At 41.9% G+C, this 20819-nt stretch overlaps 2 protein-coding genes and 1 non-coding gene across 3 annotated transcripts; 1 reads left to right on the top strand and 2 right to left on the bottom strand.

The window, feature by feature from the left end:
• The first annotated feature begins 177 nt into the window (after nt 1–177).
• LOC135799415 (nucleolar protein 9) lies at nt 178–2302 on the top strand. Its single transcript, XM_065312517.1, has 5 exons — nt 178–469; nt 530–1368; nt 1426–1554; nt 1614–1943; nt 2005–2302. Exons 1-5 carry the CDS (start codon nt 283–285, stop codon nt 2266–2268), a joined length of 1749 nt encoding a protein of 582 aa, XP_065168589.1. The 5' UTR covers nt 178–282; the 3' UTR covers nt 2269–2302.
• A 50-nt stretch (nt 2303–2352) lies between these two features.
• On the bottom strand, nt 2353–19237 carry nvy (CBFA2/RUNX1 partner transcriptional co-repressor nervy). Its single transcript, XM_065312521.1, has 8 exons — nt 18768–19237; nt 15611–15707; nt 6830–7182; nt 6624–6770; nt 5702–5832; nt 3755–4347; nt 3563–3672; nt 2353–3259 (listed from the first exon to the last, which is right to left on the bottom strand). The coding sequence occupies exons 1-8, from the start codon at nt 18774–18776 to the stop codon at nt 3020–3022; spliced, it is 1680 nt and encodes a 559-aa protein (XP_065168593.1). The 5' UTR covers nt 18777–19237; the 3' UTR covers nt 2353–3019.
• LOC135799928 (U1 spliceosomal RNA) lies at nt 4402–4564 on the bottom strand. The gene has a single exon (XR_010550093.1). It is a non-coding gene; the product is annotated as a U1 spliceosomal RNA (small nuclear RNA).
• Nucleotides 19238–20819: the final 1582 nt, after the last annotated feature.

Below are 20819 nucleotides of genomic sequence, written 5' to 3'. Positions count from 1 at the left end.
GTTTTCTTAAGAATATAATAAATTAATATAAATATAATTACTAACATAAATACTTAGATTTAACAGTATTAACTTACAGTAACATATTTTTAAGGTGCGATGAAGTTGTTTACGATATTTTTATGGTACGGTATGTTTATCAAACGTTTAAATTGCTATCCACCTTATGCAACTAACATTACAAGAGTTGTCAGGAACGTTGTTAATTGCTTCACTAACTACGATATAACCTAACTAAATGCAACGTGTTTGCTGTTTTCTAAGTTAATTCAAGACATAAAAATGTCAGAAGAAGGTAAACCTGCCCGCAATAAACGCAAGAGGAAGAAGACTTTCCTCACCAATGCTCGCAAATATGGCAAACGTGGTTATTTTGGGAGAGGCACAAAACTGGATGAAGACACTTATCAATATTTTGTCAGAATTATGGAAGCATATAAAGAAGGTTTTCCAACTGAGGAAGAAAAAAGTAAATTTATTATTACACTTTATGTTTACAAATTTATAATGCTATTTGTATATTTTTCAGTTACATTTGCTAATAATGTATTTGAACAAACTGACAATCAAGAGATCACTTGTTCCTGCAATCAATTTGGTTGCAGAGTGATTGAAACCTTGTTGCCTTTTGCAAATGACTCAACAATGGAGAGATTTATAGCTGCTTTTGCAGATGACCTGAGACCTCTTTGCTGTGATAGATTTGCAACCCATGTTATTGAAGCATTGATCAGAGAATCAACAAAAAGGTCACTGACTGGAGAAAAGAATGAAATCTACAGTACATTTTTAATTAAAATCAGTAGATTCTTGTTAAACAATATGGAGGATTACATGTGGGATACATATGGAAATCATACAATGAGATCAGTGTTCTATAGCATTGCTGATATTCCAAAAGAAGAGAAAAAATTGCATGCTAAAGAAAATGTGAAACAAGAAATCACAGAGTTGGATATTCCAGATAATTATAAGGAAATTATCAAAGATTATGCAGAACGCTTGTTGTCATGGCCGCAGTTTGCAGAATTACCAATGGCTGAATTGACTTCTGGATTTCTGCAGGTTTTAATGAAAGCATTGCAGAAAGTTGACACTAAACTATTGAGCAGTTATGTGAAAAGATTGAATAATGAATGTTTTGCGCCTAAAAGTGACGTTGAATATGATGAAAATCATTTTCCTCCGGCTTTTATGTCTACGCCGAATTTGATGTTGTTAGAAACTGCTCTTCAAGTGTCAAAACCCAAATATTTTACACAAATCTATGCAAAATGTTTCAAAAATATATTGGTCAAAATAGCGTGTAGTAAAAGTACGAATTTTGCTGTACAGAAACTGTTTAATTATGCTACAGACAAAACTGAGGTAACTATAAATAATGTAGGCAAAGAAAGAGATAAAAAAATAACATTACTGTTTCAGTTTGAAGAAATGTTTGACGAATTAAATGACAACTTTAAGAAAATTATTGAGGTAGGCCATACAGGTGTGCTTCTTTCTTTAGGACAAGCTTGTAAACGACTTGGAGCAAAACAAGGAAGTTATATGCAGGTAAAATAATCGTACACACATATTACTTTTTATTTACTGAAATTAATTGGTTTTCTTAGAATTTAATGAAGGCATTGGATTGTTTCGAACCACAAGAACGCCAGAACAAATTTATTTTGTGCCTTTGTAAATTACAACCATTTAACGACATCGCCGGCAAAAAATTAGACTACGAAAAGGAAAAACTCAACTTGCATGGGACGCTCATGCTTCAATTACTGTTAGAATTCAATAAACCCATTAAATTGGTAAACGCACTTCTCTCAATGGATCCTTATGAACTAAAAAGTGTACTGTCTAATACAATGGGTAGCCACATAACTGATTCATATGTATCAAGTCAATATGTTGGCGAAAAGAGTCGAGAGAGGCTATTGAGAGCATTAAAGGTAAATTGCAACCAATTTTCGCATTTTGCAATAAATATATAATGTTTTTTTTATTATTCAGGGCACTTACCAAGAACTAGCCGCAACCAAATACGGTTCTAGGTCATTTGATGCACTGTGGAATGTTGCAGGTGAAAAGTTTAAAATGAGCATCATGGAGGAACTTGGGCACAGAGAAGGTTCTTGGGCTCACACCGAATTTGGCAAAATAATTGCCAACAAAGTGCACTTACATGTTTATAAAAAGAATAAGGAAGATTGGAAAAATGCTATAAATAAGAATAATAAACCTAAAAATCTTTTAGAGGATGTTTTAGGTGCTTAAATTCTTGAACATTGAATAAAACATGTTTAAATTACTTGTGTCCCAATATTTTTTGTTCTATAAGGTTAGAAATTTCACCCAAAATACCAGATATATCATTTAATTGTAATATATCAAGACAGAATTATTCTTTTTATAGATTAAAGACAAAATAACAAATTTAATATAAACATTAATTAAACAACATTGATCAGTTTCTAAACCGACGAACGTTTCATGAATCTCGCTCGCACTCTTCAAATAAATTACAAAAATTACCTAGCTCTAGTTTGCATTACAATCAGCAGTTACAAAGTGATAAATGGTATTTGCGCAATCGGCTTTTATCACTTTACAACATGCTGATGAATGCGTTTTAGTTAATTAGTATACAATCGGTTTGGAATGTAGCATTTATTGCCCGAAAACAATGAAACATACAACTCAAACATGCAACATCTATTCAAAGTTTACTGCTGAATTATGTTACGTTAAACCGTTGTATGTGTTATTTATGTGTTTATGTTTGTGTGGTTTGTGAATTGTGTAATGTTAGATTTTTATTTAAGTTTAAAAGTCTTGTAATATCTTTGGTATTAGTCCAGGGTTGAGGCAACGAAAAACGTTAGTACTGATAGTATGTAAGATTTTACACGTTAAGTTATTTATGTTACTTATGGAAATTGCACAACGAAGGAAAGATGATGGTTACAACTCTTACAACTTACGTGCCGCTCACTCAACGCCTAAATTTGCGGTTCCTCCTCGCGGGTCACTTCTTAAACTTGGCCGCGTCCGACTGACTCGATGCTGATTGTTGAATCTGCTGCTGCAATAAGGCGTTCGCCGCCGTGGTGCTCGGTGTCGTCGAACGCAGCGGTTTCAGTTTCTCTTTGGAGCATATTTGATGATGATTCTCCCAGTCCTTATGCTGACAGAACGGACCGCAGTATCGTGCCAGGCTGCAGCCGGAACAAGTTTCATGTGCCTTACGTCCGCAGTTCCAACAGCACTGCAGGAATGAAAAACTTTGCTTTTATTCGCGTGGAGGGATGATGTAAGATTTGCTCGCGACGGACCTAACATACGGCATGTTGTGCTTCTGCTGGAGTTTAATAACAGGGAAAGGATTTTGGGTTTTATCGGACAATGATGAAGAACACGTGTGAGCGCGAGTGAGACATGATGAACAAGAAGGGTAAATGTTGCGCCGAAATATTTTACAATCTATTAATACGTCAGTCGCACGTCAAACGTGTTTTTCATTTCGTTTGCGCAGTGTTGGGTGAGGAATTAGAAGTAAATCGATGCTTACATTCTGTTGTGAAGGTACAGCAGGTTGCGTATTAGTCGGCGATGACTGGCCACTTTCGCTGTCTCCTACGTGGTTGTTGCCTGCGTCCTCCGAATGCTTGTTGCGGGCGTCTGCGAAAGAAATATACGCAGTCATCAGAAACCGGCGCAATCAATCAAGCGCGCTCGGTACAAAAGAGTTTAATATATTTACCCGAGATGATTTTTTCCATTTTCGCTCGTTCGGCAGCGACCAGTTCGTTTGCTTTACTCTCAGCGGTGGCGACGGCTTTCTGCAGCTCGAGAACTGCTTGCCTCTTCACGTCATTGACAGCCTCCTCAGCGCGCCGTTTTACTTCCGATACTCTGTCTTCCGTTTGTCGTACCGCTTGCAACATGATCTCATTGGCGGCTTTCTTTAAATCGACCCCGACATCTTGTTTGCGTAGCCATTCACTAGTGAGGTCTTGGTTGTTCCGTTGTTGCAGAATTGTAAGCGCGCGTTTGGTCTTTTCGACCATTGAAAGAATGCAGTTTAGCATTACGTGTATACTGCGCCATTCTTCGTCGCCACGGGTGCCAGTACGTGAAGATTCCATGTCTTCAGGACGATGTTGTGCGTTATAAGCGTTGTGGCCAGTATCGAAGAAGTGCGCGTTTGGAACGGCGCTGGTTATATTCGGCAGCAGGAGACTTTGGTGCGAAAGAAGAAATGAAGCGTTTTGCGAATTTAATGGGCGTTTAATTGGCGGAAATTCCGGGGCATCATGAGGGTGAGACTGTCCGTTCAAACCATTTTCACATATGCTATAATAAAATGATGATTTCAGAATGTTGTAAATTATGTTTTGATTTTATAAGACCGGGACAGCGCGTACGCAGTCCCGACTACCAAAAATTGCGCGCCCGAGTTATCCACATTAGGGATAATCGCAGGGGTCAGCCCAGCCGTAGTGCAATGGGAGGGCCTCACCCTGGGGGAACCGCCTTGTTGATCACGGTAACCCCTACGCCAGGTAAGTATGCTTTGTTGGGCTATTTCAATGGTTAATATTGTCTACTATTAGATTTACATGTAATAGAACTTTCAAAGTGCCATCTATTTAAAATCTTTGATACTTCTATAATAAGAAGTTTTTCGTTCAGAGAAATTAATAAAAGTTTCACGAAAAAATATATAAAATTAAAATTTCTTGCTTTTAAGTTGATGAAATTATATTCGGTTTTTATTTACTCTTTAACGCTTTAATAATGCAGATTTAATATTTTTTAACGCTGCGAAACTGTTGCAGAGACGTTAAGTGAGTGGTAGAAAATGGAAAATCTGAAAACGCAATTTCAGAAATAATATTTACGTCCCTTAGAAAAGCGGACGCCGTGTGCCAGCGCCACTACGCGCGCATTATAAGAATTGATTAACATGACATAAACAAGCATAAATTAACATTTTGCGTTCTAAAATGTTCAAAAGTTCACGTCAGCGTCGTAATTAAAAGGCAGGAGAGAGCGAGTGCTGAGAGGGCTGCCGGTGCCGGCTTTGTAAGTGACGGCCGCCCGCGCAAACGAATGGAACGCGCACCGTTCGGAGAAAAGACTGTTACAGAAACGGAAAGCTGCTTGGTGCAGCAGCAGCAACACCACCAGCAGTAGCAGTGGCAGCGCGTTGACGAGGGGGAGGCGGTGGCGGCGGCAAACAGCCCCCCTTGGTGTCGCTCCGTGTGCGGTATTGGGCCGCGCGGGGGCATAAGTAAAAAGCACGCTGTTCCCGCCAGATGGCACCGGCGGCACCGCGTGCGAACCGCCGCCGCCGGCGACCAGAAAGAAACCATTATTCATTTTAATAAAACGGTCGCTTGCAGACTATTGAATATAGTGGATCGACCCGGAATATAACGAAAATATATTTAATCACCGGCCGCGCCGTGTGTTTCCACATGTTATAACTTGCACTCCCGCACGGCGCGCACTTGGCATACATATTATACACATGCAACACGAGCAGCCGGCGAAGAAACTGGGAAAAGGACGTAATAAAAGGACAACTCGCGCGCGCATCTGAACACATGTGCAAAGATATGGTGGTGGAGACATGCATCGGGTGGGCGGAGTGGTTCCAGTCATTCATTCTTCTTAGCCAGGATGGAAATTTCATATCTCATACCTGTCAGAGGCGCGTCTCTTAAAGCCGGCGATCTGTGTTTCGTTTGATAAGAAAATCTCCGACGGTTCCGTGGGCGAGTGCGCTGGATCCAGGACGACGTGATCGTGCGTTCGCACGTACTGTAGGGCCGACTGAAAACAACAAAACGGAAATTCAAATTTGCGCCAAACTTTAATAGGAAACGCGCGTAAATAAATAAAATTTCTGCCCACAAGTGTTACACGTTTTTAATTAGAACTCGCGTCCGCTGGAGGCATTGGGGTTTAACGATTCGGGTGACGGGTTTCTACATTTGCCGATTCCGAACTTCCGCGTTCGCCTAGCAATGAATCCGCGCCCGGCCGTCTTAAAATTTTACATAAAACATGAGTCGAAGAGCACGCCGCACGGCGACAGCATTGCGAGCCGTTATGCAAATCGCCCGCCGGAACAAATAAATCAAACGAAACTCAATAATGTAATCAGTACAGTCGAATACAAATCAAAGAATAATTGGAAAACTTTGGGGAGTACTTTAAGCATTTTATGGCTACTAGGGACTTTTATTATTGTTTTACTTTTGTCGTCGCGCGCGCACTGTTTTTTTACACTAGACTCGGCAGGAAATCAGGAAATCGGCGGGCAAACGACGTTTTCCTTTCTACCGTTTCACGAAAATGACGTACCTTACGGAGTTTTTCGTGCGAATCGAATAAAGAGCGCGAGTAACACGTGTACTTTAGAGATTTTTCGAATTATCCTGCTTCGCTAATATATGGCGGAACTACCTAAGTGAATTACGAGTGCCCGAGTAAGTTTATGTGCTTTTTACAAACACGCCTTGAATAAAAATATCATTCTTTTTTGTGTTTCAATTAAATAATTTTCACAACACTCTGTATTATAACTGCGAGACAGAAGCAATGATAGATGCAAAACGTACCTGTTTGTTGGTTCGCGCGAGCGCGTGGATTTCACGCTGTAGAAGTGGCAGGTGTGCGCGAAGAAACGGCAGGACGAATGGTCGCAGTGGGAAATTGGTCACATCTTGTAACGATTGATGGAAGTCTTCGATGCTCAAATTTGAACTCTGTGTATACAAAGAATTTTAATTTTTTTTTGTTACTACAATTAATATCAAATACTTACGACCAAATTCAAGACCAATGTGCGAACGCGTTCGCCAACATCAGGACTGATGTCGTTGCCGAACTGCACTAGGGTGCTCAGGAATCGCTTGACTTTGATCAAGGGTCGTGTGATGCACGAGGTGTAACTGCCTGGATTGTAGATGAGATTTGGGCTGGTGTCTAAAGTCACTGATAGCGCTGTGGATGCCGGCAGCGGCGGTGTTAAGCTGTCCGCCGAGCCGTTGATGACCGGCGAATTGCTGCCATTCGTTTGCCGCGCCGGCGAAGATTGTGTTGGTGAGGGTGGCGGACCTTGCGCTAATCGCGCACCTTCTGGTGAATCGGGTGTTTTACATCTTTCTTTTGGTATTCCTAAGAATAAAAAATAAAAGTTAGGTTAATGTAGTACACCCCAGCGCCACTACGGTAGAATCAGCAACTAAATAATTTTGATTAAATTTTCAACTTTTTCTTGAATATTTACGTAGGTATATAAAATGCAATACAATAGTAAAATATTATGTGCGGTGTTTGCGTGTTAATGACGGTATCTTTCGGCATGTTCAACGCCAAAGAACATAATTAAACTGAACGAATAAACGCAAGAGAAAACCGACGCTGAAAAGTGGTAATTGCACGGCGTATGAAAGTGAATGAGACGTTTTTCGTTTTGCGAATGTCGTGCTCTTTATGCGCGCAGCGCGCCGCTTCTGCCCCCGTCCCCGACGTGCTCCTCTTGGCGCGCGAGCTTCGCAGACATGCGAATGGTAGAGGGAATGTGTGCGAATGAAGGGTGCACGAGTGCACTTGACTCGTTAATCTGAAATCCGGTCACCGCACACGCAGCGGCTCACACCATTCCGCCCATACAACATACGTACGTATAGAAAACACACAATCGGGAGGCGGCGCCGGTCAAACAATCACCTCAGTTTCGATAACCGATTGTATATGTTGAATATGTGGTATTGACACCTTCCTCTCTAACTATCTATTCGTCCACGTCCACCTATCCCTCAAACACAGCAGCGGCCGCACTGAGTGTCCGCAGAAAATCATCCCCTATGACCCACACGCATTAATTTGCATTCGCATTCGACATTTCCATGCGCCGCGAGTAATCAAAACCAAATACGGCGCTTCTAATTAAACCTCGTGCGCACATTAGACTCGAGTGGGGGCGAGACGTCAGAATTGAATGTTTGCATATTATAAAATTGTTGAACATGTGCTTACAGCTGCGTGCCGGCCGCACACGTCTATAACGATTCAATCAAACAAATTCACAACCGCGGCAGGAGGCGGTGCGGAGGCTGTGAGGGGCAAACGGCGTGTTTGTGAAATACTCGCGATGAACAATATGAACCAGAGGTGCGTTTCGACAGTTTCTAAATACACACGTGACGTAATTTTGATATTATAAATTTAATTAGATCAAATAAACTTTCTTCGCTTAAAATTTATTAAAAATTAGACCAACAAATGTTATTTGCACTTTCTACCCCTGAAAAACTGTTAATAATGTACTTTATTAAGTATAACTATGACTGAATTTTAATAGCAATGTTTATCCCTTATTTTACACTGCAAGTTATATTTTTGCCATTAACACTTGCTTAAAAGCTAGGAATTTAATTACTGAATTTATTTTAAGAAATTCAATTATTTTTTAAATGTACTTTGTTTGACAGGTACGCTCAGTATGTAGGAAAAAATAAAATTGTTATTTTTAGTATTTTCTTTGCAAATTTTTCACATTTTTTTACCTTTTTAACTTTTGTTGAAGAAAAATTTCAAAAACAAAATTAAACAAATTCTCAAATTTTAGTGAGACTAACAGACATTAATTCATTTATTTGTTTATATAGATTAAAATTATTAAAAGTCTTTGTGCGAATATCAATTAGTTTGGAAATAAATCACTTGCCCGCATTTTCTATTCTATTTATTTCCATTATATTAGCATGAATGAGAAGAGCGCCTTGAAAGGCATGCACAAAAAGCAGAAAAGGGATTGCCGCGCGCTTGATGGCAGAGACAAGCGCCTCCGACGCCTACGAGTTCGCCAAAATAGTACCAGATGCAAAATTGGAACCCTTCCTCTTCTCGCGCTCCGGTTTTCGAAAAGCACACGCCCGATGCACGAGCAGCGGGGCTTGCGTCTGGCTGATATAGAAATCAACGCCGGGTGACGCTAATAAATTTACCTTTCACAAACAGCGAAAAACAATCAAAACTATGCACAATACAGACAGAGCAATCTATCACAAAAAACAATCGGCGATGCTGTGGGCCTGCCGGCAGACCCACTGTTCGTTGAACGCGCAGTTCGTCGACGCCGGCGGTGGTGGCGGCGGCGGTGGTTTGCGCTGGCGTGCGGCTGCCAGGCATCTGTTGTCAACTTTTGTTTTAATTATGAACACACAAAGACCCAAAGAAGTACAGCCCGATATAAAAGACAGATGCTTTCGACTCTATATATTGTTCGAGTTTTCTTTATGTGGAAATGAAGGCTGACGCGAAGGTTTTGAGCGCGCGGCGCGCACTACGACGAAGCGTGCCAGGACGCAAGTGCCGCGACGACGGCAAAGAGAACGCTGAAAGTTTGTCGTCGCCGGCGTCGACGTTGTCGTAAGTTTCGGCGTGATATTACAGCTGATACATTTCCACTTTACATCAGGAATTCCTGTCGTAGAATGTTTGCTTATTTAGTTCTCTAAGGCGATTTGTATCTTATTAGAATATGTATAAGTCTCACCAAATATTTCTTCTGCGATGTAGGAAAAATATTTTCCTGAAGCACAGTGAAACTATCACGACCAACGTGACAAGTTCAGACACTTGGCGTATTAGTGGGCCAACGTAATGGAGATGCTGTTGCAGCGTCTATCTCCAACCCGCAGAACATGCGGACACGCTAAGCCCCCACGCGGCTAACCTGCTCCCATCGAGACGTGTCTTATCTCAGTCCGCCGACTGCCGGACTACGCAACGACCTATTTCAGAGCGCGCGCCGAGGGCTAATCGCCCTTTGCCTCATTCTACGCGCAGTTAACACTCGCTTTGCCGCATCGTGTGCGCCGAAGAACGATTTATATCGAAAGTGGTCAAACACATCGTTGAACGTGCCGTGAATAGTATAGGCAACACACCGATCGGATTATGCGAATGTCCCATCATGCACTAGTATACGTTATGTATAGGTTATGTTAATGTGCAATCTAAGAGAAATGTCAAGAGTGTCCGGAATGTTTGTGGTACTAGTAGTGGTGGTTTAGGCGCAGAGACACTAATAGTCCTGTATGCTGGTATATCGTCCTGGTCTCCAGTGTGTGGTGAGTGCGGTGATGCGCAGAGAGAGGGTGAGTGTGTATACATTGTGCATGAAAGTGTACACACGCTGCGAGTTTAGCTGTGACTCTGTGAAGCGCGTTGGTAATCATGCCTTGCCGGGTTGTGATATCAGCGCGCTGCAGTGTGGACCTTCGCGTCGTGTGTTCGTGTCAAAACTGTGGATTTCCCATAATCGGAAAATAAATATTAAAATTCACGCGTAAAAAATGTTCGTAAAATTGAAAAGTTTCTTGCAGATTAATTTGTCTTTGCTTACTTAAAATTTTTAATCTATTTTTACATGAATTTTAATTAAAAACTTCAATATCCATTACTAAGATTTTTGTTTTTCAGTTAAAGAACACTCAACAGATTTTTGATTCCCCCTATTATAATTCCCCTACTTGATATGTCATGAACAATCATAGAAGAAGTCGTGGAATATTTTAAGTAACGATTTCTGTTGTAATTCAGCTATGCTGATGTTGATATCAAAATGAAATTAACAAACAAAAATTTATGAAATTGACATGCGTTGTGATATGCCCATTATAACGTTGAATGGAAAACAATATTCGCAATCAAGCGATATAGGTAGTATTGTGCCGATAATTGTTTGTTTCTGGCACCCGTGTGATGTTTTACCGTGCGCGCACATAACCAATACTAAATTGTCTAAATATATGTACCGATTATTCGCACAACGAACACACATCTCACAATCGGCGATCGGCTCTCGTTTGTTCGTTGGTCGCTCTCGTTCCGGTCGCTCTATGATGTGCGTTTATTCCTACCAGAATCGCGACGTATTCCAGCATACATCGCGAACTGTGCGATTTTCATCCCTATACACACGTATGCATTGTGTATATGTGCAATACACATACGTAGGCACGCGCGGTCGTATTATGTTGTTCTTCGTGCGAGTGATTTTGACAGATTAATTATTATATTTTTGTTATGTCAGCGCGGCGATTCAATTACCAACTACCGTCATACCTGACTGCTTGCCTGCCCCACCGGCCGGGGCAGGCCTGGGTGTACCTGGCGAGTGCGCACGAATGCGTAATTTTCGAAAATCGCTCCATTTTAAATCAAAGTTTGTTGGCGTGATGAATCAATGCGCACCATCGATATATCGCATGGTAGGTAGGTACATGGTGTGTGCGCGATGCTGACATTTTTTGATGATGTATATTTTGTTTGTTTATATCGACGCACGTCTGCGTATGATGGGCCCTCATGTGCAATGTTATTCAATAATGTATCAGCTCCGCTTTCTGATCGCGTTTTGTTTAAACAATATACAAATCAACGTGTGATTTTGTATTCGACGTGCCAATTATAAATTCAAACGCTTACACATAACTGATTAATACTATGTGGATATTGGTAAAGGATAACAAATAAATATTAATTATTTCTAGTGCAACTGGGAATTAAAAAAAATTGTGCAGGTCGGAAAGTGAATTTTGGTGCTTAAATCAGTCTTTTTTTTTTCTCCATTTTTGATAATATCAACGATATCAACAATCTTTTAAACGCTTAGGGACCATTTTTCAATTAGCCAAAAAGACACTTTTTATAGATTTCTTAATTGTCCAAAGAGAAAGATGTATTATTTTTTAGTTATAAATTTCCCAAGTTAGAACTTTTTGTTAAGTGAATTCCCAACAAAAAATTATAAAACAGTTCATGTAAAGTTTTCATTTGATTTTAATACTACAACCCAATTTAATTAGGAAATAATAATGACAGGACAATATTTATTGATGTTACAGTTTGCAACAAGTTTTTCTTCAATAATCCATGATTTTTTTTTTAATTTGAGATAATAATGTGGAAAATGACGACTAACTAAATATTCTATAGTATGTAGGTACTTGACAAGAATAAATTTTCATTCCTTTTTTATTTGTAATTAAAACACAATATTTTTGACAAATTCGAACACATGTGCTACATTAAAACGAGTAGCTGAGTTTGTGTGCGTAGTAAATATTAATAAAAATACGCGTAGTAAAATGCGACTGTTTGCTATCCAGTTTTATAAGTGATCTTATTACAAATCTTCTGCATATGCCAGCAATATCAGCAGCAGTGGCGGCAGCAGCGGCCAAACGGCACAGCTGACGGATCGAGATTTGCAATGACAACACATGTGCCCAATGGTAATGGAGTCTGGGCCATGCCCCAGCCTGCCTCCTCAACGTGTTCATTATTACATTTTTAATGCGATCAATATATGCTTTCTTTTACTGCGTTCGCTCTTTTCATATATCTATCTATATATACATATTGAGCTGTTTTCTTTTTGTGCTCGTGTGGCGTGAGCGTCGCCATTTTACGGCTCGTGCATTCGGCCATTTTATGCACTTTTTGCACGTGCCAACTGACTAATATTCAAAACGTCCCGGCGACGATACGCTTTTACTCGCAATAAAACCGCTTCGGTCGAAGAAAATGAGGGAAATGTTTCGAAATGAATAAAAACTCAAATTTAGTACTTCGTGCGGCTGCCACACGAAAGCAATGAAAGATATAGTGGGACTGGGGTTTAGGGAAGGTCGCGCCTCTGCGTGAAAAAAGTACAATTAAGTGGCGCTCGCTTCACAATTGCCGTCTTATGTTTATTTCCACCCGGCGGCGGGATTTTTGCTCCGGAGGAAATTTAATAATACATAATAATTGTATTCGCGTGCAATTAGAATTTTCCTTGAGGCACCGTCGACAAGAATGGATAAACAAGTGTCGGATGCAGGGAGGGTAAGGACGCGGAGAATGGAGAGGCACTTACGGCCGCCACCGCCGCCGCCGCCGCCGCTTGCTACAACTCTCTCTCCGGCTCCGGCCGGCGGTTGGCTCGTTGTGTTCGTTTCGTTCGGAGAGTTCGGTGCGGTCGGTGAGAACTGATACACTTGTCGCTACAATTCGTTCCCCGCGGGCGTGCGACTCGCCAGAATCCCAGGATATCCGGTTAGGCACGTTTCCATTTTACCCACTAATCCTATCTATACACGCTCGCGCACACCCACACACCCACACGTGAACGCCGCACATATTTTATTAATAACAAAATAACATACAATACATATACCTATATTGCTAATGTCTGGGCGCACTCGGGGGCGCCCGCCGGTTTTCATCTGGGAAATTAACATCTGATGATGATGAACGAATTGAACGAAAAATACATTATTCCAAATACCCTCTATTCCTATGGGAAATTGAGTTATTTTCTTAAGTTATGCAAAACACAAATAGGTACTCAAATTATAATTCTATCCTAACTTTTAATAAAATTAATATTTAGTGTATTTATTTAGTAATTTTTATATAAAAAAGTACCTTTCTTATTATTTTGGGAAAATGTTGTATCTTAATTTAATTTAAATTTTAAAGTACACTGTAATTGCCGAGTGTAAGGTGAATTAGATTGCGGCAAGGTGCGCGGATGCGCGCAATCTAGAATTTTATGTATTTTATTAAAAAGCGGCATTTAGGCACAGATGGTCGGACATAGAACATAGTTAACTATGGCGTGTGCGGTCGGCTTAGCGCCGCTTCGCAGGCTGGCTGCTGCTCTGGTGTTGGTGGTGCCGATGGTGTCCTGCACCGCCCCGGCTGGCTGCATCCGCGTGCTGCCAGCAACAATTTCCCATTGTACAAACCAAAAATTTGTGTTTATTTTGCGTCATCTGTTTCCAACAGACATAAATAAACACCAATACCATGCGCATCCTGCGCTCGTTTCGCGCTCTATTTACAAAACTATCGCACGTGTAATTTCCGTGGGTACTTTTATATGAAAATGAAAAAAAAAAAACACATTCATTTTGGGTAGAAATGCTAATATAATTCTATCTTCTGATGTGCCGGTACTAAATTGTAAAGAAATTAAATTTCGAGTCGAGCAAAAATGATGGTAGCCAGTATAACACCGAAATCTTTCGCGCCACTGCCGGGTACGAGCGCAGCGCAATCCAATGAAATGACAAAAATTCGATGCGGGAGATAACGACGCGGCGACACAATGCAAACGAAAACGACAAATGAAAACTCAACGCCACCAAGGATCTCTCTGAAGCGCGATATGAAGGTACCCGCTTGAAAGCGCGCCGCGCTGCGCTCCGTCGACGTCGTAATACATCTGTACAAACACGCGCCTCCCAGCAAGTTGGTGTTTTTGCGCGGAGAAAAAGCCGCCTCGATATAGAAAAGTGTTATAATCGTGCCCGTATTGCGGCCACTACACGTAACCTTTCCGCGCCGGCGCGGGCGTAATCGTTTTACGGAATTGGCGAGAACGGCAGGGCATCTGATTGCGTTTAAAACGCGCATCTTCGTCAAGTTTGCAAATACCCGCCGCCGCGTGCGCGCGGCCCGCACCAGCCGCACAAACACCAACAAGAGAGAAGGGTTTTCCGGGAGAGTTGCCTCGTGAACACAGTTGGTTTTATTGTAATCGTGGTGAATGTTGCCGCAGCACAACGTGCCGCCACGAGGGACCCTTATTATTTCACGATTACACGATTTCAGCGTATATATCGCTTAATTTCTTTTAAATAATATTGTCGTAATACTTTATCAGGGCATGTGGGCGGCTGTGGGGCGCAAACAAAAAGATCCACCATCAGCGCCAAGACCACGACTAATTAGACAAATCTTGCGCGAAAACACACCAAACAGAATATCGGTGAGCATATCCAGTGCAATGCAAAAACATCAAACCAAATTCGTGTTGTTAAGCGTTGTCGACGCATCGATTTGGATGTTCAACGATCCGCATTGAATAGGTATTCGAGCAACACGTTTTCCTTCTCTATACGAGTGAATATGTAGGTACTACATTCGGGACGGAAACTGAAACTGAAACACGTTGCGCCCAAACGAACTGGACTTCGTTCATTCGGTGGAAACAGATGCGAACAATTCTCTAGGAAAATATTTTGTTGTTTTGTGCTCAATGTGTTCACCGATTGTGCTCTTACATGCTTTAACGAGTGTGTAAAGATTATTTAAAAAAAATTTATTCAAATAAATCTGCGAAGAAAAAAAATCAAAAATAGCAACCCCAAAAACCTTGTGGATTTTACGCAAATGTACACTGAGGCCGGTCACAGGTGCGATCCCACCCCAATTAACAGTCTTGCGTTGGCAGCGGCAAACGCTCGCGTTGCCTGCACTAATATCTATAAATTGCAGGATAATCCTTAGTATAAACACCCTGTTATATGATGATCTATGATAAACGCCACGAATACCAGCTGGACATTAATGCTTTAAAACCTAATAGATGTGTTGCTGCGACCATGCACCACGTGTGATCTCAAACTTTTGCAATTATTATCGTCATTATTCACACCGGATACTTTTAAGCTTCAGCTACAGCATGAAAATAGTATGATATACACGTACACAAATCAATATTTTGTATTTTTTAAATTAAAACTTTTCATTTATCTACCTTTAGATCGAGTGCGTATTGGTGTCTCGATGAAGTTGCCGCTGGAAGATGAGTCCTTCTCGGCCCCTTCCTCCTTGATAACTTTCGGCTCCATTGTCTGCAAGCAACAAAAAGATAAGACGGTGAAAAAGTGATATTTTTAATTAATTATTCGCTCGCTGTGTTTCGGCGTCGTCGCTGCGCTTTGGAAATTTCAATCTGCGCGAAAGCTTCGGCCAAATACGTCACCATCGCAAGCAACTGGGGCGCTGCCGGAGGCATTCGCATTTGACTTGGCATTAGTGAAAATCCGAATCGCGATAATTAGATTTTAAACCGCCAGCTGGTCGGCCGAGCGGCTCTCGGTATTCTAAACACGGTGACGTCATAAAACAAAAATCACGACGTTTTCGGTACGGCGCGCACAGCCGAGCGCGCGTTTTTCGACACGTGTATTGTGCGTGGCGTATTTTCTATTTCGCTCATTCTCATACACTGGCCGCAGCAGGCGGCAGTGGAGGCGGCGCGCACGGCCGAAGAGGCATGATTTTAACTAGAAAAACGTGACGCACATCCTAATTGTTGGTATTATTAAATAATGTCCTACCAATTTGAGTGTGTGTGTGTGTATTCGCTTCCACACTCCACCACCCCCGAAACGCTGCGGATTCATGTCATGCATTGTTTTTTATTGCGCTCATATTTTTCCACAATTTGCATAGCAAAAGTATGGCATACCATCACATTCCGGGATAATGTGCTGGAATCAATCGTTGTTTTTTTTTTTATTCGGATAACAAGAGGAAATTGGAAAAGGCCAGCTACCAACTCTGCGGTTCCAATAGTGTGTTTATCCCGGGGATGTGTGGGATGTGGAACAGATGACCCCTTAGTATAATGCGCCCCGAGCATTGTTGGGCGGAAGTTGCAAGGAAAATGCGGCGAGCGTGTGCGTCGGACATGTTCTGCTGCGTTTCGGCATCTGTTCGCGTGTGCGGGTGAATGTGTGAGCGCATCACATATATGAAAAATGTTAGCGAATCGTATTTAATACGTTTGTGGCACGTATGTGCATGTGCGATCTGCTCCTGTAGGATGAGAGCGTCGATGAAAGCGGAGGACATAACGCAGGTGGCCTGTCGAACTCGAATATCCCCGACAGTTATCTGAGCAGCAGCCGCACGGCCGCCGCACCGGCGAATGTCCCGAGAGACATTTGTAAACAGAGCATTATGGATGTAGATATAATAACACCTGTACGCCGCTACTGCCGCCGACGCTCGGCCAGAGATAGATTGCATTAATTATTAAACCTGAAGTGAATTGAATGGCAACCCCATTCGAATGCATTCGGCATCAATGTGGGTATTTTTACATTTCAAACGACACACAATGATAAATAAAACTTTTTCAAAGCTAAAATAACCGTGATTTTTTTGGTTAAATATAATTTTTAACACGGAAAGCCTATAGGAACTTTTGAGGTTAGTTATTCTTAACCTTACCTAACTTATATTGCTAAAACTGCACGGCACCGATGAAAATAGGTTTTCATTTTGTTTATATGAAATCCCCAAACCGGCTATTAGGAAGCAGAAACGTTCGAATGCATGTTATATCAAAACGTTGTTGCAGTTTATATCCACAAGGAAGAGAAGTCTACTCTGAGAAAACGATGTGCGCGCACCCACACACAGCTGTGCGGCGGTAATCGCACATCCCGCACCAACTGTGCCCGGCTTGGGCGCCTGGATGAGCGCCGAAACGAAGCATGCACACAGCACACAGCTGCAGCGCCGCGCTAAAACGTAGCGCACACATGTGGTCGGCCGGCGGACGCGGCAAACACGCACGCAGACGCCCTTGCACGTATATGGGTTACGTCGTCGAGAGCGTCGCGCCGCTCATCCCGACCCCGACGCGCTGCGCCTGTTTGCACAAGTGTTACCCTGAAACGAACCACATGGGTCCCTCGTGCAACACATGGCGTCCGATGAGTACACGGAAGATGATCCACCAAACAATTAAAAACGACGCCTAATTGCCTCGTAACAACTTGCAACAATGCGCTTAAGCGAGTGTTAATCGCCCCGCGAATATTCGCCGCTCAGTGTCAGCGACAACGCCGCAACGGTACGACGCAAACGTGTAAACACACCGTGGAGTTCTCGGCGTGTGCCTAATCCCTCAAAGACAAATGAAGATATTCCGAGCGAGCGAGAGTTTGAAATGTATGCGCGAATTTCGGTTCAAAGGTTTTCTACGTTCGAGTGGATTTCGTCCGTTGGGGGATTGGTGGCCGTCGGCGTGTGGCGCACGCGAGTGCCGGATTACGGCGGCGCTTTTGCCGCGAGCGGTGCGAGCGCACGAGGGTTATATTTGAACGAACGCACCTGGCGGAATTACATACACCTGCGCGCCCACACCTACAACTCGCGCGCCGATGGCGACGAGCCCCTTCTATCGAATTATGGCCACAGTTTGTTCGCTCGCCAAACGACCCCGATACCGCACCGCTTGTGCGCCGCCAACGATTTACAATTTATTATACATTAGAATATTATCAACGTCCACCCGGTGGACGGAGAAAAATTATTGTGTTTGCATCATACGCTAAAAAATTATCACCTGTAATACTTACATTAGATTTAATAATGCACACCTCTTTAAATTATGGCCTTCCACCATTAATTAAAAGAATTAAAACTTAACGTGTTCCACATCTGATAAATTCAACTTGAATGATATTAAATTATAACTAGAAATGTTTTATTTACAGGATATTACGTAAATTTATTTATTTTTTATAATTATTAATTTTTTTTTAATAAAAATATTAGATATTCTAATTTTTAAAAAATATTTTTTATTCTGTATAAAATATTTTTTGTCTATTTGAAACATCCTGTCGACGTATTTACATGCAACGATGTGTTTGAATTATTAATACATTAACCACCGCTATAACAATACCAATAAGCGATGCCTGTGCACAATAACCACAGCCATACACCATTTTCCCTCAATTTTTCCAATTCAATTGCCGCCATTGAGAGAATATTTGAGTAATAACTTCATACTGGTTGTTTAGCGTGTGAACAAAATTACTTATTTAATAAATATAGGTAGCTACTTACACATTATAAAATTACATATATATATATTAGCAATTGCTCACCTTTTTCATGAAGAGAGATTTTCCAATGTCTGTTGTACTCGAGAATAGTCAAAATGTGTCGCTATGTTTAAATAATATAAAACATATCACTTGAATTTAATTCGAGTGCAAATTAAAATAATTAAATAATATCACGATATATTAAACTCTGAATAAATTAATAAATAAACAAACTAATTTTTCGTTACGATAATTCGGTGGTTGACTAGAAAAATGAGGTAACTCTGTGTTGTGATTAATACGCGTCGTATTGTGTACGTTCAGAGATTGTTTGAAAAACAACGTGTAAGCCGCATGCACCGTGGTGACGACTGTTTGAGCGCTGCGCGATCCGCGAACACCCACCACTCGCTGGCGCCGCAGCAGGACGACTGACGATGTGGCGATGGAATGCCGGAATAGCGCAGCGCAACGCAAGCAGGAGAAGCGGTGGTCGGCTGCTGCCGCTACTGCCGCCGCCACCGGTGATGCCTGATGCGCTTCTGGCACGGAACGGCCGAAGCGCAGTGCTAACGATGCTAACGACGCGACACCGGTGCCGGTGGTTGTCATTACGCACTGTATTCGAAGAATTTTGTTATAACCTCAAAAATCCTAAACCATTATAACCTAAAACTTTGGAATCGATGTCTTTTTACATAAATAAAATAAATGTTTGATTTCTAAGAGTAGTTGCCGATTCAAAGGGCAGAAATTAAAAAAAAATTTCTTCATAAAGCTATGTTGATTGACAAAAATTAAATTTAAATTATTGATGAGTATGGACGAATTTTGCCTGTACAGATAGCAAATTTCTAGCCTGTTTGAAGATAATATGAAATTATTTTTATAATTATTCAAGTTTTTCCCTATGTGAGGGGCAGATTCTCATTGTACAAGTCCTCCGGTGCTAAACGATTTTCGGTTCTTTCGATTGTAAAAAGGGCCTTGGAGTGCGTCGCTGCGCTTGAAATGTGAGAATGGAAGAAATAGTTTTGGGTTCAGCTTCTCCTCTCCTCGGGCGCGCACCGCGCGAACAATAAGTAGTGGCCGGAAAGCATGCACGCGCTTTCTCTGCGCGAAGTAGGTACCTCAGCGCTTACACACTCATAAGAAGGGAATGAGTTTTTGCGCGAGCGTACACAAACAGCTGCAGTGGGCGCCGCGACGACGAGGTCCTTCGAGGACACATTCGAGCACCTCTCCGCGCGCTGCGTGTGACAGGTGAAAAATCACCTCTTCACACGTAGGATGAGCCGCTCACCACCACTGTGCCCATTGGTCCTCCACACCACAAGAGATAAAACTCATGCTATGATGAAAGAAATTCGACTTTTTAATTAGATTACCAATTTTTACTTACCTGCAAAGATTTTTTTAAGCAAAACACAAAAAAATTTAGTTTTTCAAAAGAAACAGCGTTATTACAAGTTTAATCTTCTGATCGCAAATGAAATTTATTAAAATGCAGATGTGTGTTATAGGAAGCACGTCATTGGCGTCATTTGAAAGATCAGAAGGACGCTGAGAGTGAAGGGAAAGTCAAAAGCAAGCGGTCGGATGAAGGTAGTGTATTACACACGCGTTTGTACGTTTCGGCGGTGGTGAGTGGATCAAACCAGCGACGCCGGTGTGTGGCGGTGCGATGACGACGGAAAAAGGAGTGCGTTTGAAGGCGGCGGTCGCCATATTGGGAAAACAAATTGCAGGAACTGTTGCTGACAGCCGCTAGATGTCTCAAAGAGCGCGCGGACTCACAAAGCGCTTCTGCAACTGACAACTTCAACAAGTTCGAGCTACGTTTGTTCCTTGTTCGCCAGCGTGCCGGAGAAAAACAACGCGCCGTCGTTTGCCGCTCGCGTAAATACCTTCTGGAGCAACCAGCGGAAAACTCGCCGTCGACATTGAAAATTTTTTCTTGCAAAACTGTTACACCTGATGCACGCACTGCGTTCCGTATTTACATTTGCCTATTGCGATTTGGGCGTCGATTGCACGCGTAAACGTTTATTTGAAATATCACATGTTCAATTTCACTTCGGCAGGCGATCTTGTGCAATGCGCTGCGTTTGC

Source organism: Atheta coriaria, unplaced genomic scaffold (genome assembly GCF_025399875.1).
Source record: "Atheta coriaria isolate IRGN ID8LTWV9N9 unplaced genomic scaffold, Caltech_Dcor_3.1 hic_scaffold_9_pilon, whole genome shotgun sequence".
Lineage (NCBI taxonomy): Eukaryota > Metazoa > Arthropoda > Insecta > Coleoptera > Staphylinidae > Dalotia > Dalotia coriaria.
The sequence above is the reverse complement of the archived record's forward strand: the minus strand, read 5'-3'. Positions and strand labels throughout refer to the sequence as shown.